Raw genomic sequence first — 19594 nt, 5'->3', positions numbered from 1 at the left:
GGCCACATTTATGAGATATATATAGATATATATATCTATCTATAGATATATATAGAGAGAGAGCGAGCGAGAGAGAGCGAGAGAGAGAAAGAGAGAGAGAGAAAGAGCTTTGATTTGAGGGAGGAGTTAAGAGTAATTTGTCTCTTGACTTTCAGCCACCAAGCTGGGAGGTGTGCGTAAAAGTTGCTCCAAAATACAACCTCAGTACAGATGTTTGTGTGTGTCTTAAGTGTCCATTTTTGTACCTGTTTATACCAATATGCGTATAGTTCTGTTTGTGTGTGTTTACATGTGTGTATGTGCATGTGTTGGTACTGTATAGTGGTGGTAGTGGTCCACAACCTTTGTGACTTATGAATCCTTAGTAGAATGAAGCTGACGGCCCTGGTTAGGAATCCCTGCTGTGTACTACAGCGCATGTGTAATTGCATTTGTAAGCTTTTGTTTGAGCTTGTGTTAATGCACATTTCCATGTCTGCATATGCAAGTGTAATGATATATGCATGTGTGTGTGTGTACTAGGCCTGAAAGGCAGTTAAAAAATGAGGTGCTTGGAAACTCATCCTTCACCGATAACCACAGGAGATGGCTGCTGGCCTGACAGCAGCAGAATGGGGACTGGCCCGCGACCCTACTCTCAGTACAAGGATCACCTCTGTCTACCATCTGCCGTCCTCCTCCCACTGTCTCACAAACACACACACACAAAACCAGCCAAGGGATCAGGGCCGAAGGAGCAAGGCAGGGAGGGGTTGGGGGGTGACAGGGGGCTTAACCTTATCGGGCCTCAAACAAAAGCCACCATTGTGCCTCTTTATATCCCACCCGATCATTTATCAAGCAATGTAAAATAATGTCAAATACTGTCACACAATGGCACGCGCTTTTAACATGAAGTGTTCGGGGGGCCAAACTCTGGTCAGCCTCTGTTTTTCCAGAGGCAACTTGTGCACTTGCTTCCAGGAACAGGAGAGACTGCCACAGAATAGGATTGTACTTCCTGAGTGGAACTTTTTCCTTGAAGTACAAGAGCCTGCACTATATGACTACGGATAATTGCAAGCTGTTTTTGGCTGAAACCTTTCCGTTAATTTGACCTATTTGTATTTATTGAATGCTTTCTGATCTTTGTGTCACTCACAGCATCCATACCCCTCAGAGGAGCAGAAAAAGCAGCTAGCACAAGACACAGGCCTCACCATCCTTCAAGTGAACAACTGGTAAGTCACTTTTACGCCAGATTGGAATCTACTCACAAATGCACACACAATCTGAATCTTTGGTTTGCGAAATGCATTGTATAAATACATTTGAATTTAGAATACATATTATATCTTCACCTCAGTCTTGACTGAGTAATAAAGTTGTAATTTAGTCAAACCAAAACACACAGATGTCATACACATATTGTCGGATTTAGTGTGACTTGCTCTTCTTCCAGCAGTCGGGGTATCGCTGATGGCCATCACAAATAAAAGTCCAAACAGCTGCTTAAACATCATCAAAAGATATGCTGAGTAGCTATGGTGATATTGTAAAAATATAAAACCTTGTTTGGAAATTTTGGTAACACTTAATATTACAGGTCTGTAATCCTTATCAGGGTTATATATTTAGTTTTAAATTGTGTTGAGTTTATACATATCAAATCCAAGTAAATAGTCATTCATTGTTACACTGTATCGTTATTGTATCTTGTATTGTGTGTCTGTCTGTAAATTTAAAATTTTTCTATGTTTAGTTGCAGTGCACTGAGAAAAACAACTCTATTTTACGCTGCCAATTTTTGTATCTAACAGTGTATCTATTTCCCTATAATTTAAGCCAAATTACATATTACTAAACTAAACTGTCCTAGAACATGTAATGTACCACTGACATGCTAAATTCACTTAAAACACACCTACCTTATCCTGAGAATAACAATTTATGGCATACTTGGCTAAGACATGAAGTGACTATCCTCTGAATAAAGGGAATATAAACTGTGGAAAAGCAGCTGAGAGTTCAAGGGGTTAAAGATGATGTATCCAGACGATACACTTCTGCATGTCATCTTTTTACTGGCAGCCAGCGCAGGATTCAAATTTGGATTAATTGAGATGACATTGCTTCGCCACTCTCTTCTAAAATCCACCAAAGAGTTTGCGTTCGCCAACCTCTAATCCAGGAGTAAATGCGACCACGGGCTTTATCCAAAACAGATATCAAGGCATGCACTCACCATACTGTCTGTTTCTTGAATGTATCAATAGCATAACATTGGTAAAGCAGTTAGCTTCATCACAGCCTACGGCTGCAAGGCTATACCCAAATCAATAACAGACAAGACTTTCTCTAATACCACAGATTATGTCAACAGGAATAAACTATATGACTAGTCAAATCCTTGGAGACACACAGCGGTGTTCCAGTTTTGAAAAAGAAGTCCAGAGCAATTGCCATTTTTTCTTAATGCTGGGTCTTTTTCTTTATTCATTTGAAAACATTTGGGATCTCTCTTTTTACTAATTTTATGAATGATCCAGCTGATTCCGTTAACATAATCTGCACAAAATAGATTTAAGACATAATAACTGTTTGCACTATGAAGGCTAGTTTATTTGTATAGCACATTTCAACAACAAGGTAATTCAAAGTGCTTCACATAAAACCATTAAAAGCATGAAAACATAAGGCAAAAGAAAAGGAGATTTAAAACAATTAAGAACATTCATTGAAACATTAAAAAGCAGTGTAAAAAATAAAATGCAGTAGTAAAATGCAGAAATGCAGAAATTGATTAATATATTAATTGAATGTGGTTCAATTAAAGGCAGCAGCAAACAGAAAAGTCTTCAATCTTGATTTAAAGGAGCTGAGGGTCTCAGCAGACCTGCAGCTTTCTGGGACTCTGTTCCAGATATGTGGAGCAGAACAACTGAACGCTGCTTCTCCATGTTTAGTTCTGACTCTGGGAACAGGAAGTAGACCGGTCCCAGACGACCTGAGGGGTCGGGATGGTTCATAAGGTAGCAGCAGATCAGAGATGTATTTTGGCCCTAAACCATTCAGTGCTTTGTAAACCAACAGCAGGATTTTAAAGTCAATTATTTGTTGGACAGGAAGCCAGACCAAAGACCTCAGAACTGGATTGATGTGATCCACCCTCCTGGTCTTAGTGAGGACTCGAGCTGCAGCGTTCAGAATCAGCCATTACGCACAGCAAGTCCGCTACTCGCACACCACATCTTCGACCATATATACATCGTTTTTGCAATTTGCAAAGGCTAAAAATAAAAGGAAAATAATATAATATCAAAATATGAAGGGAGAAACACCCTTAGTGTGTCAGAATATCATTTGGTTACCATGTGTCCATTTGGGTCTCCAAATATCCTTTTAGAGCTCCGCCTGGATCTCTTCATGAAAGAAACACTGTAGAATGGTCATACTTTGTCCAATATTCTTCAAATTTGAGGCACTTGTTCACTGATAGTGTAGTTACAGCCCTATACTTGTACATTACCTGTACAGATACAGCCACAGGCAGTTATTTATACTGGAAGATTTTTTCTTATTTTATGCGGACAAAAATCTTCAATTTTTACTGACTCCAAAGGCCCACTGCTCTGTTTCTGTATGACCTACAGGTTTTCTGACACTTTTGATGCATATAGTCAGAGTGGTTCAGAAGCTACAGCCATTTTAATTTGGGTATGTCATTTTACGTGGTTTTGCTCCAAAATAGGGGTGGAGTTGAACAGGTAACAATATACTTATTGAATACAAATCAAACCAAGAGTGAGATCAACTAGAAAATGCATTTCCTGCTGAAAATGCATTGGAATGCTGAAAGCTTAATTGTAAAAAATTGCTGAAAATTAAGAAATGTCTGAAAAATGTTGAAGTCCAAAAGCATTTAAACTGCACTGCTGAAAACTCTTCCAGTTGAAATGTCTATGGTGTCTGTAGCTGAAAGTATGAGGAAGAAGAAGGCTTTGAAAGTTGAAGAAGTTTAACAGGATTTGAAGATTGTCTCCATTGAGATCCCATTCAAAAGAAAATTGCAAATAGCTTAATATTTCAAAGAATTTAAAGATTACAAATATGAAAAGTCATATCACCCCTCTCCTGAAAAAGCTGAACATTTTGATATTCGAACGGTTCCTGTGGCTTAAAACTTTTCATCAGTGGTGATATTTGTAGTAGTAGAAGTTGTAGTAGAAGTATTATTTGTAGAAGTATTAGTAGCATTAGAATAAGTACTAGTAGTAGCAGTAGTGATATTTGTAGTAGCAGTAGAAGTTGTAGTTGTAGTTGTAGTAGAAGTATTATTAGTAGTAGAAGTATTAGTAATTAGAAGAAGTAGTGGAAGACGTAGTATCAGTAGTCATAGTAATAGCTGTAGTATTGGTCGTAGTATTTAATATATAGAAGTAATAGTAATGGCAGTAGAAGAAGTACCAGTAGTAGTAGTACTAGTAGCAGTCATACTAATAGCTGTAGTAGTATTACTACTTTTAGTAGCATGAATAGCAGTAGTAGTAGTAGCAGTTGTCATATAAGTAATAGTAGTAGTGGTAGTAATAGCAGTAGTGGTAGTAATAATATTGATGGTAGCAGTAATAGTCGTAGCAGTAGTAGTAATAGTAGCAACAGCAAAAGTTATAGTTGTAGTAGCAGAAGTAGTAATACTATATTAGCAGCAGCAGTAGTAGTTGTCGCAGTATTAGTAAGAGCATTACTTCTTTTAACAAAAAAGCCGAATTTGAATTGTACTTGAAAGGTTGGGCCCGAGGTCAAAAAGGTTAAGAACCCCTGCTCTAATCCTTAATATATTCTTCAGGTGATAGGAGGCTGATTATGTAATTGTCTTGATGAGGCTGTTCAGGTTGAGGTCTGAATCCATAACTACACCTAGATTTCTGGCTTGTTTGTGGTTTTTAACATCAGTGATTGAAGCTGAGCGGTGACTTTCAATCGTTCGTCCTTGGAACCAAAAACAATTACTTCTGTTTTATCTTTGTTTAATTGAATAAAATTCTAGAACATCCAGTTGTTGATTTGTTCAATGCAGTTACGCAGCGCTTGTATGGGATTATAGTCCTCTGGTGATATAGCTGTGTAGATTTGAACTCAAAATGTACTTACTTGCTTCATGGATTTAGTGACTTTAACTGAGTCATGTCACCAAAGTTCCATACTAAGGTTCACAGGATGACACCTGAGCAAAGTCCATTCACGAAAAAAGGCAGTGGAATACTGTCAAAGTGACCACTTGAGTTTATATTTTATCACATGTAAGTGTTCCAGGGTCAGGAATGCTGAACCTTAAAATGTTCGGTAATGTGGAAGCTTTTAATAATTCATTTTTTAATGATTTAGCTCCATTCAATATGTAGTGACGCTTTCCCCTGTTTATCAAATAGCTCACATAATATTGCTCTTTTTTCCAGGTTCATCAATGCAAGGAGGAGAATAGTCCAACCTATGATTGACCAGTCCAACAGAACAGGTAAAGCTGCAGTTCATTCAGTGTTCAATGTACTAAATACTACCTTCCATTCTTGACTGATCAGTTAAAACTAAATGCAAACTATGGTGTCTTACTGATATCACTCCACTGGCTCCAGAGTGGACGACAGGATTTACACACAGTATGTAAAGTGAGACAGATTATGTATCAGAGAAGTCAGCCTTAAGGCTTTTGGAGAATTGATTGCATGAAGGAGCTCCAGAATGAAGAGGTGGCTTTGTGTGCAGCATATTTGGGTGTGAAGCAGAGTGATTGTAGAACTCTGGGTTGCTCACTCCGATAATCTTGCTTCTCCTCTACGCTCACAGTGAGTCAGGGTACAACTTACAGTCCAGATGGCCAGCCAATGGGAGGCTTTGTTCTTGATGGGCAGCAGCACATGAGTCTCCGACCTGGAGGTGAGCAATATCCCATACATTTATCAAACCATCAACGGCAAAATCTCTATAATTATTTTCTGTTTGTGGTCAGCTAAGTTTCAAACAAAACGCTCTCTCTCTCTCTTTTAAGGACTCCCCATATATACATACAGTAGCATGTCATGCAGGTGTCTGTTTTTCTGATAGCAACATTTCAGAGACGACCACAATTACACATCGCAGATGTGTAATTGTCAGTGGCATTGTCAGTGGCATTGCCAGTGGCATTGCTTGGTGTCGATGCAGGACATATTGTGTACTTTATGTACCAAGGCAGAAAGTAAAGATCTGTGTTCTTTACTTTATACAGACAACAGGAGTGTGAATTTGCTTTTATTTTAACACTTTCATTAAACATTGTCAACATTCATTTCTGAAAATGATGTTATTCTACAGGTTATTCTTCAAAAAACGGTATAGTCTTTCCAACTTTCGCTGATGAATTTAAGATGAAAGGAGCTGATGTTATGCTGCATTCCATGGAATCAGGCAGACGGGAGACAGACAACATCTTATGGATGGAAAATTCAGTGGTGGGCCATGCATTTTATACCTGGGCCTTCAGTGCTGTCCTGCAGCTGAAACACCACTTAATAATCTCATTAAAAGCTACGGTTATTTGTTTCTAGGGGTGTAACAATACACATATTCGTGTTAAACCATTCGGTACGAGGCTTACAAACCGAACAATACGTTTGAATAATACTGGTGCATTTGGAAAATGCAGAAGCTTAAATTGTGAGAAATATAATGTTTTCGCTGGACTGCGCTCACGTAGGAGATAACGGGCTGTGTGACCTCTGAACCCGGAACAAAACAAAACAAAACAAAAGACAGCTGAGGCACCGCACTTCTGGGAGGCTACGCTAAACTAGCTTAACAAACAATAACTCAGCGCATGACGGTATGCTTCGTAATTGACGGACAATGCATATAGTCCAAATCTATATAATTAACACAATGACAAGAACAAACTCACAAGAACCAGTCACATATATTCACATGCAGTGGCGGCTGGTGGAACATTTTCTAGGTAGGGCCATGCTATCAATTTCAGCAAACATCCCAGTATGATTTAATGCAAAAAAAGTATCAAATTACATAAATTACATGTTGATGCCTCCATGACCAAGTTAAGCAGATGAGACTGTGGCTATGTAGCAGAAAATATGTTCACTTTGCCAAATATTAGCTACATCAGGTCAAAATCTTATATCCATCTTTCAGTTGTTTGGTTCTGTTATTTAGATAGCTATGCCTTGTCTGAATAAAATAATACAAAGATCATGTAATTCGGTCAAGGCGTTACAAAGTTATTCCACTTTGAAGATGGTAGAAACGTGTGGATTAATGAATATATTTCCATGTATCTGTATTATAGCAAATGGCACCGTAATGTGGAGGATTATCACAAATTTGGCAAACAAAATGTAACCATTTGCTCTGAATTATACTTGCAGCCATGAAATTTGGATCTTGACACAAACAAAAGCCGATCTTCAAGATGACAGTGACAAATTTTATTTTTATGAATGCGTTTGCTCTGTTACTACAGGAGACATGGTCAGCATTGGAAAATAGTTGCTCAGTCTACTCGATGAGCTTGAGGTCACCCTCCACATAGTCCAGGAGGAGCTGGTAGTGGAATGTATTCTGAGTTTCCTCATCACTCTCACAGTCACTGCTGCCATCGTCAATCATGTTATAGCAGACCTCGTAGGTGGTCTCAAAGATATTGTCACTATGCTTCACTATACGATTCACTGTTCCGGTATACCACACGTTTTTCTTCAGTTTTCTCTGGTGGCCATCCTTCTCCACGATATCAAATTTGTGCTCTATCCTCTTGCCGACTAGCACATTTGGATCGGATGGAAGGGTCACCACTTGCTTCTTGGGTTTTGGAGCTGAAGCTGACCCGCTCGCCTTAGCCATTTCTACCTCAAGTTTCTGTTGCAGGGCCTGCTTTTGTTGAGAGAAGAGCTCCCTCCGCTTATCAGACGGGATCACCATATATGGAGTGATCAATATATCCTCGTCATCCTTGTAAATCTCGGTTGAGTGTGGGTTCAGCTTGATTACGTCCTTGAGGTTGGCGACTAATTCATCAAGGCTGAAGGTGTGTGTCTTTCCCTCTCGACGGTGAGTCTGTTGGAATAGGTACTGTTGCTCCTTCGGTACCTTGGAGCACAAGATCTTCTTCTGGAGTTTCAGCTGGGCCACAACTGCAGCCTTCTTGTTAGTGCTACCTGTGATGTTGGCCACCTCTTCATCCACGTCATCTACCACCTTCCACTCTCCACCCCATGATGTCACTGTAGACAGAAGTTCCGACTTTTCGGTTCGTAGCTTCAGATCTTTCAAGTCAGCCTGCAATCCCATCTGCCGGACCTTCTCCTGCCTCTTGTCTGCCAGTCTTCTCTGTTCTGCCTTGCTCTCGTCAATGCATTTAGGAGCCTCCTTGATGGCCAGTTCCCACATCTGATCACGGTCTGTTTGTGTGGTGGCTCTCAGGTATTCGGCAGTCCTGTTCTGCTTCATCATGACCAGGCTCTCTTGGTGGAGCAGCTTAGAGTTAGGCTTGTGGTGCATGATGCTGTCCTGGATGGCAAAAGCCCTCTCACAGCCCTTGTTGGTCGTAGGTACGTTTCTTGTTTTCTCACGTAGCTTCTCTGAGGGCATGCTGTACTTCCCCCCCACCACCAGTCTGTCATGCAGCATCCTCTGTACGAGAATCTGCCAGTTCTGGCAGATTAGCTCCAGTGCTGTGGTGACCAACTCCTCTGTCTCTGCATCGGGCATCAGATATACAGCTTGAGACATCTCATCTGTTATGGCTGTCTCAGGGATGTCCTCAAACAGCCTGGCCCGTCCATGGAGTAGTGGTGATGCATCCTTTCCCCATGCTTGAAACTTTTCCTCCATCTCCTCAGCACGTGGATTCAGGTCAAAGATGTGCTCTGCCTTTTCCTGGACAAGCCATATAGGCTTTGACACAGAATAATACAGGATTCCCAGGGCATGAGCCCCTGCAGTTGCCACCTTGTTGTCCAGATGACACACAACTGCTTGCAGCAGGTTATTCAAAGCGGCATGTCCCTTCCTCATCATCAAAAATGTCTTCATCTCTGCCATGTGGTAGATGTAGGCGGCTCCATTCTCAAAGAGGATCTGAGCGCGGTTACCTATGTTCCGCTTGAACATGATCTTCTGTCCTTGGGTTGCCAGGTGTGCTCCAAAGTCAGCAGTTTGGCCTGCCTGCTCATCACCATGCCGCTCAAATGACTTCGCTGCCGCATGGATTGCAGAAGAGGTGGAACTGGTCAATGTTGCCCTATAGTTCCCAGGATGACTTTCCTTGTTGATTTCAAGTGCTGCCTGATCAAGGTGCTTGAGACTCTCTTCTGCATACGTTGCCTGATTTATATGAACATGCATGAAACAGTAGAAGTTTTCCACTTTGAGAAGCGACTCCTGTTCCACAAGTGGTATATCGTGGAATCCGGCAGATGCTGATAAGACAGAGGTCCGCCATGCCTCATAATCCCGGTTGAAGGCCACCATCACTGCTCCACGATCACTCATGGTGTTGTCAACGGCGGTTACTAGTTTGAGAAGCTCTTCTTCCTTGTTGGTATTCTGCAGTTTGGCCAGCATACTGGCGCCCTCCTCCAGTACATATTTGCTGCAGCCAAGCACTGCCGCAGCATCCTCTCCAACCATCTCGCGCAAACCCAATGTGAGCATGCCCTCATTGGTGCCAACCTGTGTGACGTTGTACTGTCTCTTCTGACGACCGGTACCATCATTGGCCAGGACGCTTCCCCCACCTTCAGTGGCAGAAACAGCCTTTGCTGCCTGCATTAATGCGATGAGTCGGCCCTCTATGCCTATCATCAGACATGTTGCATAACTGGGAAGCTTTTCAGGTTGGAAACTTGTCAGTTTATGTAGAACACAGTGTATCACTTTTGACACATTTTGCGCTGAAACATTCATGTTGAGGAGTTCCAACACTACTTCCCGGATCTCGTTGGTGAATTTGCCATGACAAAAGGTGCGTATTGTAGGATCATCTGTGATGGTATCCATTGCCTGCAGGAACTCATTCTGCTTTTCAAGATCATCTATGGTCTTCTTCAACTCCTTTATTTGTACTTCATTGGATTGTATTGCCTCTGCCACCGTCTCAGTATCCCGTATCTTCGTTTTCAGGTAGGAAACTTTCTTTTGTAGAGCTGTTTTCTCCATCATAGTGGACTTCAGTCTCTCAGCTGTGGCTTGCAGCAGTTCATGTTGCTCACTGGCCTTTTTCTTCAGATTATTTATTTCCTCCTCTTGACATTTTAGCTTCTCATCTTTTCTTTTTGTCCTCTTGTTTACATTTCGAGGTGTGTATGTGGCTAATTTAGCTGTTGCAGCACATAGCCTTTCTGTTGCTTGTCGCAGCTCGTCTGATACCAGTTGGTATTCTTTCTCCAGGGATGCATGTACGTCAGTAGGACTATTGGTACCATGTTGGATGGCATGCTCTACAGTATTGGTGAAAGTGTCCAGTTTGGCGTGCATGCTTTCCACCAGCTTATCCTTAAAACGGAGATCTCGTTTTGCCTTTTTCGCCTCAGATTTTGCAGTTGCAAGCTCTCCCCTCAGTTTTTCTTTCCTAGGGGTCAGTGGCTGTTGTGGTCCCTTTTTGGCTACCACTTTGTATTCTTTTGACCAGAATTTCTGAAGCTCAGCTGCTTGTTGTTGACCCCGGTACCTGGCCTTTATCCTCTGGTTCCTGCCTTTCACTGCCATCAGACTATGATAGAGTACAAGCCTGTCCCCATCACCTTGTAAGTATGCTGCCACTGTGTCTCTGGTGGATGCGTGAGAAGCAACTGCTTCCACGGTGCCTGACCATCCTTTGGTTGTGTTGGCATCACCGAGAGCTTTGATGACATCACCAAGTGTGGGAGTGGCATTGCCACTGATACTAGTCTGATTCTCCATCGACTGAAAAGAAAAAAAAATTGTGCTCAAGAAAGGATTGAACTACTATATTACTGGAAATTAGCCTAAACTTATTTATCTGGTCGATTCTATATTTTTGCTGCTATCATCCAACATTAAAATTTTATGCAGTCCTGGCGCAGATCCAAGGAAGCATGACAGTGGTCATTGACAGTGTAGAATGCTTTGCTAAAAACAGAAAAGAATTGTCTGAAGAGGAATTATGGGAGGGGGAGGGAGAAGAGGAGCGAGGATAATAAAAATAATAATAATAATAATAATAATAGTGCTGCATTAAATTTAAAACCTGATACTTTTTTTTAATGTTGAAGGAATGACTAAAATCATAGATCTAAATTGATGTGAATAAGAAGAAGAAGATATATGGCTCCATCACCATTTTTAAATATTTATCTACTCAAACTAAGTTCATTCTTAGTATCTAGGAACGATAATTAACACCAACTTGTCACAGAGGCATCAATTTCAAATACCAGTTGCACTGCAGCCTAGTGCAGGTCTGATTAAAATATTAAACGTCGCCTTCCAAATCCACTCCGCCATGTCTCACACTGAGCGCGTGACGTCACAGAAAGGGGTTGGCATCGCCCAAGGCAGCCGGCGTTTGCGGCGGGAAGGGTGGGTCAGAAAAACATTCATTTACAGCCGATTAATCAATTTATAGGGATTTCTGTTACTTACCAACAGATTCTATGTACGTTTTGCTACAAGATACAGTGAAATCGATTTTCTGAAAGTGATGATAGCTTTTGCTAACTGAAAGCTCAAAACTGAAAGTCAACAAACTTCTCGTGTACTTAGAAATCTCGTTGACCCACCTGCATGGAGCTGCGATCGTCTGCTTCAATCGTGACTACTCTCGGCTGTTCCAAATAAGGTTCGGTAACAACCGTAAATGGTTTTGTGCAAGTCGCGTCATTGCCGGAAACTCCGTGCCGTGCAGCGAGGCGGCGGTGGAACCCCCGTTACTCGCCTTCACGGGCTAGTTCGTCACAATGTATGCGCGCAATGAATACAGATGTTTTGATATTATTAATCTACATTTTATAACCTTTCCATAGATACAAACCGTTTTGTTCTAGCCCGAAAAATAAATTCACAGCAGCAGAGTTACCGCGCCAGGTCTTGTGTACGCTGATATTCTACACGGATCCACTCTGGATCTGATGTCCCTACAAATATGTAGCTTGACAGAGTTCTCCATGTGTGTCCTGGTGTTCTCATGTTTCCTTACCTCCTCATCCCTCACTCCCGTAACTGTCCATGCTGGATCCGTCCCCGTTGTTTTAAAAAGCGAACTAAGTTATTAGCATGACGTCATCTTGCCAGCCAAACCTGTCTGGTGTTCAGCTGGTAGAGAAGCTTCGCATGTACTGCTTCCCTTTCCCGCTAGTCTGCTGTCTGATTGTGAGGTCAGGCTGATCTGGGATCAGCTCTTTGGCTGCAGGATCTCCGCCAAAGTTCTCCTCTCAAACGAGAGGCGAGAACTCGCGCTCGCCTGTAGAGACTTCTTCTGACTAGAATGCGCAGCTAGGGGGGCAAAATATTTTTAGCCCCACACTGAATCTATTTGAGGGCGCTGATTGGCTAAATTGTATGTCACTCATTTATATCTTTAATCAGCAATTGGCTAAACTGCTTCATAGACCCGTCTCTTTTGGGCCAAAACGATTTTGCCCCCCTAGAGACGTGTCGTGCACACAGGCGGAGAGCATGAGCAGAGAGCACACAGGCAGAGAGGACGAGCAGGAAAAGCATATATTTTGCGCAGATATCATATTTTACACATATTACTGGGTACATTCCATCGTTCAAAAACACAAATATTGACAATTTGTAGAAATTTATGATTATTATCATTTTTTTTTTTCATTTTTTTTTTTGTGTGCCTCAAGGTGGGGCCAGGCCCCATTGCCCTCTATTGACCAGCCACCACTGTTCATATGACAACAAAGCATGGCAAATCAATCCAGCAGACCTGCAGTGGTTCTGCTACACACTCAAGGGCCATTCAGATATTAGATGTAAAAAAAAAAACGCAGTCTCCTCACCCAAGAGACCCCCAGAGGGGGGCTACGGAGAAAGTTTAGCGTACAGCATGTCGTACAATGCACTTCTCAGGAACGAATATAATGATGTTACACACATGTTATATACCCAGTTAAAGAAGAGATTCTGGGTAACAATATCCTGCAAGCCATTTCACACACTCCAAACACAATTCTACACGACTAATATAAGCATCTATTACCATAATATCACTCTTTTTTCGCCACTGCTGAGCCGACCACGCACTCAGGTAGGCGCTAAGAAGAAGAAGCTAAAGGCTAACACGGAAAACCGAAATAGCAGAAAGCACACCAATAACACACAGATTCTAAAGATATCTTCAGAATTTCTCTCCCTGAAACCATTACAGAGCTGTGAGCAAACAACCACCAGAACCACAAACCGCTTCACTGCTAAAAAGGGATTTGACTTTGACTTTCGGCAAATGGAATTTTACGTTCTGCGAGGGACAGCGTGGTTTTGATTCTAACTGGCTAACGATTCTGTCAATCAATCCCACGTTAACCCCACTCAATTGTATGGACTCTGACCCGTCGAAGGAGGGTTCATTGACTGAAATTGACCAATCATCGGCTGAGATAGCCCCACACACACACACAGGGAAACTGAAATTCAGACAGAGAAAATCCCATGGATGACAGACAGAAACAGGCTCAGAGAGAATTCAGGCTCTCAAAATGATACCAAACTGCTGTATTTGGATAGATTCAACACTATTTGCGATAAAACAAGTGAAATATATAGTTATATAGTATATACAATTACAATGGAACAGCTGGTTCCAAAATTTCTATTTGGTTGACCTTAGTATGGGTATGCAATTTTCAAGCAGAGGCCTAAAAATAGGGTAGGGTCCAGAAGGTTCTTACCAAATGCTGTTCACTTTAAGACAAACACCATCCTCCTTTCTTTGTTGACAAAGAGTTTAATCCCACGGTTAATTAAATCCCAACTCACAAATCCTTTTCTCCTCCTTCAACCGTTGCGTGTTAAAAAAACAAAGCTAGGTAAAAAAAACAATAATCTACACCAAGCAAAATGCTAAAAATGTCATCATTTATTCCATATCTTTCAATTTGAACTCTTACTACCGACTAAGCCTCTGATAGATACTTTATGTTTCGTTTCACAATAGTCACGTGCTCGCCCTCTAACCAATCACAGCACACGCTGCACCTCACTGCAGAGCTGCACCTTAAAACTGAGCTGCCACCTAGCAGGCTCTGACACTATGACAATCAACAATATCATCCCCATTCACTTAAACTGCACATGGATGCACTTGTGAGTCTGCAGGCCTCGGGCCTCTGTTCTTACCTAGAGACACAGAGGTGAGATCTGATTGGATAAAAGCTCTACTTAAAACAAGCTGCACTGGAAGCAGAGCAACTGAGAAAGACAGTAGCTGTGCAATGAGAAAATAAGATAATGGGAAAAATATTTTTATAAATTATAATACATGTAGTGTATTTAAGAAAAAATATTAAATTATAAAATAGCTATAACTTTGTGATTCTGTTTAGGCCAGCAGAGAAGGCCTTGCTGGCCCTGACAGCCCACCACTGGGAAAATTATATCTCTTGCTAGTTATTAGCTATTAGGATGATGCGTGGGTTGATGCTGCAGGCGAACCCAGAAGATAGGGCCTATTTAATTGGATACACAGCTAAGTTGATGTTGGCTTTTGGGTAACATTTAGATATAACAGTGTTAGAATAGTATGAGTGTAAAATAGTATAAATTATAAATTGATGGAGCTACGGTGGCAGTTTGCTCCTGCTTCCAGGTTTGTGGTATCCTTGTCTCTGTTACTGGAAACAGAAGTAAGATAAAATAACACAAAAGCTTTGATACATACAATTTAAAGAAGATGATTCTCTTTGTGACTAAGGCATTTTTATGCTTTGTGTTACCGTCAAAGCTGAAGCTAGTACATACACTTTTACTGGACAGAAGTTGTTTACCATGTTCTGCGTGGTCTGTAATCTTGAATCTTCTCACTGCAGGGCCGATGGGTGGAATGGGTATGAACATGGGCATGGATGGGCAGTGGCACTACATGTAAATTCACTCCACTGAGGCAAGCCTGAAAAACAGGGTGAAGTAAGTAGTCCCGTCTTTGTCTTTATTCACTCAATTCTCCTCCACTGCTTTCATTCATATTTCTACTCTATTCAGCACCTCCCTTAACAATCGAATCCTGACTGCAAAAATGACTTTGCCACCTGGATCTTTGCTGGAGTGACTTTCATGTGTGACTGTGGCTCGTGTATGAATCAGTGTAAATGTGCTTTGAGTGGTCAAGAGACTAGAAAAGCGCTGAACAAGTCCATTTACAAGCCCATTCATGTTGATGCAAGAAATATATTCACAGAAGTGGATGATCTTGTTGTTACTATAGCATCTTCACTCAACACGGTGGTTCTTTGGGGCGACTGTGGCTCAGTGGAGTTATGATTGTAGGAGTGATCGTCCTTCAATCAGAGGATCGGCGGTCCGATCCCCGGCTCCACTAGTCCATGTCGATGTGTCCTTGGGTAAGACCCTTAACCCGCTGTGCCTGCGGTGTGCGAATGTGTGTGAATATTCGTTAGATGGGCAGGTGGCACCTTGCATGGTAGCACCTGCCATCAGAGCATGAATGGGTGAATGATGACATGTTGTGTTAAAGCACTTTGAGTGGTCGGAAGACAAAGTGCCATACAAGTACAGTCTATTTACCATTCTTTCATTATGCGTGATTCAGATAATATCTAATAATAATATTATTAGTATTTCAATGCCATTTATCCCCAGACAGACACCTGATAGCTCCCTGTGTGGTCACGCTACATTAAATAGCGATGCCCACCAGTTAGTTCACTTTCAGCCCTACATATGTTTACTTTTACTGAGACAGACAACAGAGGAAAGACTGTCAATGTTCAATGTGCAGCTTTGGGAAAGGAGGAGATCCGGGACAAGAGGAGGAGAGAAAAAGAGACAAGGTGATGGAGATCAGAAAGGAAGAGCAGGTACTGCCCACTGTGCCCAGGATAGGATTAACACCATGCTGCTCAAGAAATATATTCACAGTTGTCTTTTCACAATATCAATATTTGCTTTTCTTGTCACGGTTTGATTTTAAGGCAAGACGGCCTGTGAGCATACTGCTTTTTGGGATTTCATTCTTTCAGGATAATTCCAGTTTATTGCAACTTCGTTTCTGTTAGCATTAGTCATCTTAGAATGATTTGCTTGTATGATTGTCTAACCGCGAATAAGGGGAGCCGATTCTGGCAATTTTATGAATATTGTTCGTACCAATGTCACCCTGTTCCCGGATCTCATCAGGTGACCTGGTGAGTACAACACAGGGCCAAAGCAACCAGTTGTAGGATTGTATTTAATTCATTATCTTCCCACCAGAATTTGGTCCTGATATTGATCTTTTGGCAAGTTGGAATATAGTATTTAGATTCCTCCATTCCTCCATTTTTCTTTTCCTCCATCTCCTCTCCCCTGGCAATCTGATTAAGAATCAGGGTACTATTCCCCCTCCTCCAGCCTCTATCAGCTCCCCACCACTGCTGACAGTTCTCAAATCAAGACGTATGGCATGCCGGAGGCACTCAAGCACAGAACATTTTATTTAACACCCACTCTCCACTGCTCAATGAGCCACGCTGTAATGACACTTACCTTGATTAATAGAGCTCTTTATATGTAAATAGGAGCTGTACATGCTTAATTTTTTTTTCACTGGGGCCAATTTTCACCAAGCCCCCTCTTCCCTGTCTGATAATTTCCCCAGCTTTGCTAATGAAGTTCAAAGAACAGATTGTGACGCTTCATGTAAAAAATAAATGAATATATACATCTATCTGCATAGTGACATCAGGTTCTGAGTAAATGATGCCTATATACTTTTAGAGAGTATTTAATCTAATTATTTTCATTGATGGATCATTGACTAGTTACAGTAATAGCTCAGTAGAGCCGGATGTTTTTGCTTCCCCTAATTTGATCTGTGGCGAGAGCATATGCTGACTGCAGCAGTAAATCTCCCCAGGACTGCAGGAAGGAAGAGAGCCATGTTTGGAGTAATATGAGGGTTTTCTGTGCACGATAAAGCCCGAGCCATAACATTTAACCATTATGGAATACATGAGTGAATCTGCACTATTTTACTCTCCTCTCTGCTGCGCAATACAGCTGAGTCCGCAATATGCTTCATTTCATACTGCACATCTGGAGTTTACATGTTTTTGAGAGAATATCTGAAAGAGTTCATTTCAAAAGCAACATGACGGAAGAGGAATGAGACCTGAATGATTCTGAATGAGATAAATCTAAAAGAAAATGAGAAGTGATGAAACAAAGATTAAAGTCAGAATTGTTAAGAAAATGAAGAACTGAAAAAGTAGTTTGACATAATCTTCAGTCGAGGTCCTCAGTTTCTCTGGAGCTTTCAAATGCATCCCATGGTCTTCATCAGCGGATGCAGGAAGTATTGCATCGCAACATCCTCTAAGCTCCGTACTTTCAGTAAGTCAGATGATGACAATTGAACTTAAGTATCTCCAGCTGAACAAAGTCCATCCACAAAGATTGTAAGAAGAGGTTTAAAGCTTCAGTAAAAGCTTGTAAGTGAAGTGTGAGGGTTCTCTTTTTGATATCCCCACCTCGCCTTTAACCAGACAAATGATTCCATTTGAAGTCATGAATAAATAAGTCACACAGGAGTGAAAACAGATACATTATGGGTTCAGCTTATCCGCTTCCATATTTTCCAATAAAGTTAAAAAGTGTTTTCACATAACATAGAATTTCAGAATTGTATAGATTATACACAACTTTTTCTACCCAGTGATCATAAATTGAAGGAAATGGTTCATTCCACTCAAACAAACATTTTAAGAAAAGTCAGAATTCTGTGAGTAAAGTTGGACTCCTGAGAGTATAAAGTCAGAATGGTATGGTCCTGCAGCATGACGGATGTCCGAAGGGTCCAGCTGTGGCTGAGGGGGTTGAGTGGGTTGAGTGGGTTGAGTGGGTTGAGGGGGTTGAGTGGGTTGAGTGGGTTGAGGGGGTTGAGGGGGTTGAGTGGGTCTTCCTATTGGCGTTTTGATTCCCTGCTTTACAGAGGTTATTGTTTCTAATGTTCGGGATAGGTTCACAATTCATGCCTCTATTTATATCTATAGCTCTATTTATATGTGACAATTAAAAATGACATGCGTATTAAACAAAAATATGACCCTGAATCATCTGTCACATCTTAGGACAAAGATGCATCGTTTTCCTGGACCTGCTATACATGCTGTGTTTATTGATGTTGGAAGATTCAAAACTATTCATATAGTAGATGGTGTCAGATAAAGTGAGCCCCATTTTTTAGGTGTTGTACAAAATAAGACAACTAAAGAGCGTCAGTTTTCAATAAATGCCTCGGCAAAACCTTGGAATATGTGTTATACACACAATCAAAAATGGATGCAAAAAAAGGCAAGATTCACTTAATCGCTCTTAACTTTGATGTCTCTATTTTGGGGTCTTGGGGCTGCCAGTTAAGTCTTGAACCAGACCTGGACTTTCATATCCTAACCTTTGTGCCCTGTCCTCTGTCCCTGTGTCTCCAGGCCTGCATGGTTGGCTCAGGGATCTTCTTCATCTTGCTGTGGAGCTCAGTAGCCACTGGAGCTGCCTCTGCAGCCACCACGTCAAACCCACCTGACCGTTCACACACTTGAACACCCCCACCTCACCTTGCCTGAGCTTGCACGGTGCACGCGTGTAGATTATCACCATGGAAACGCCTGAGCTCTGCGCCAGAGCCCGCCGACAAACTTTGACACGGAGCAGAGACCCGGGGCTGTAGGCTGCAAGCACCCGTACAGCCTCGGCCTATTGCACGACACTTGATGATGAAAAAAAGCAGTTTGACTCCTCTCCATTTCTTTTTAAATTATTTATTTATTTTTCTAAAACGACGGACCAAGGGGGAGACGACTGTCTTTCTTCTTTTCTTATTCTCCAAGTAAAGCCCCCCCCCCCATGCCCTATGCCCATCTCCTCTGGAAAATATTGTACAAAGAAAACACACACACCGAACAAGACACACTGTGAATATCTTTTTTAAAAATGAGGAGGACTCGGTGAGAGTTTGAATAGTTGTGCTGTATTGTGGGTGCTTTTCATTTGACTGTTCCATGTTTGCGCTTGTAATCACGAGATGTTAGAGAGAGCATTTACCACTGACATGTTTTTTAACTCAAACCAAGATGTTTAAAGGAAAACTAAATATCTGAATGTTTGTCTTCATGCACTGCGTCTCTTTCTTCTGTTTTATTTTAGCCTACTTGTGTTCTTATAAATTGGAACTGACAAGACATGACTTAATGGCGATTGAGTTCCGTTTTTGACAATGTTTTGAATAGTTTTTAGCAGCAAAACACAGAAGAAGTCTGCACTAAAACCAAAATAAAGAGTAAATTGACGAAGACAAAACAAGGATTCGGCAAAGTGTTTTTAATGTGAAGAGCAGATGAGCGGCCCGATTCTGATCGTTTCCGTTCTGTTATTTTCCTGC

At 41.4% G+C, this 19594-nt stretch overlaps 1 protein-coding gene across 2 annotated transcripts in view; it reads left to right on the top strand.

Annotated features, from left to right (window-relative positions):
* The window catches only part of meis2b (Meis homeobox 2b), a gene marked incomplete at its 3' end in the record, with an annotated part of 32665 nt that extends 17577 nt beyond the window's left edge, over positions 1–15088 (top strand). The window contains exons 8-11 of one of the 2 annotated variants that reach the window (XM_079291425.1): positions 1144–1220; positions 5439–5497; positions 5827–5916; positions 15030–15088. In XM_079291425.1, coding sequence (XP_079147551.1) covers positions 1144–1220; positions 5439–5497; positions 5827–5916; positions 15030–15088 — 285 coding nt within the window. Of the gene's footprint in view, positions 1–1143; positions 1221–5438; positions 5527–5826; positions 5917–15029 lie in introns of both variants that reach the window. The other variant, XM_079291424.1, reaches the window with a different exon arrangement.
* Positions 15089–19594: the final 4506 nt, after the last annotated feature.

Source organism: Melanostigma gelatinosum (assembly GCF_949748355.1).
Source record: "Melanostigma gelatinosum genome assembly, chromosome: 19".
Classification (NCBI taxonomy): Eukaryota; Metazoa; Chordata; class Actinopteri; order Perciformes; family Zoarcidae; genus Melanostigma; species Melanostigma gelatinosum.
This window is presented reverse-complemented; position numbering and strand designations above follow the sequence as displayed.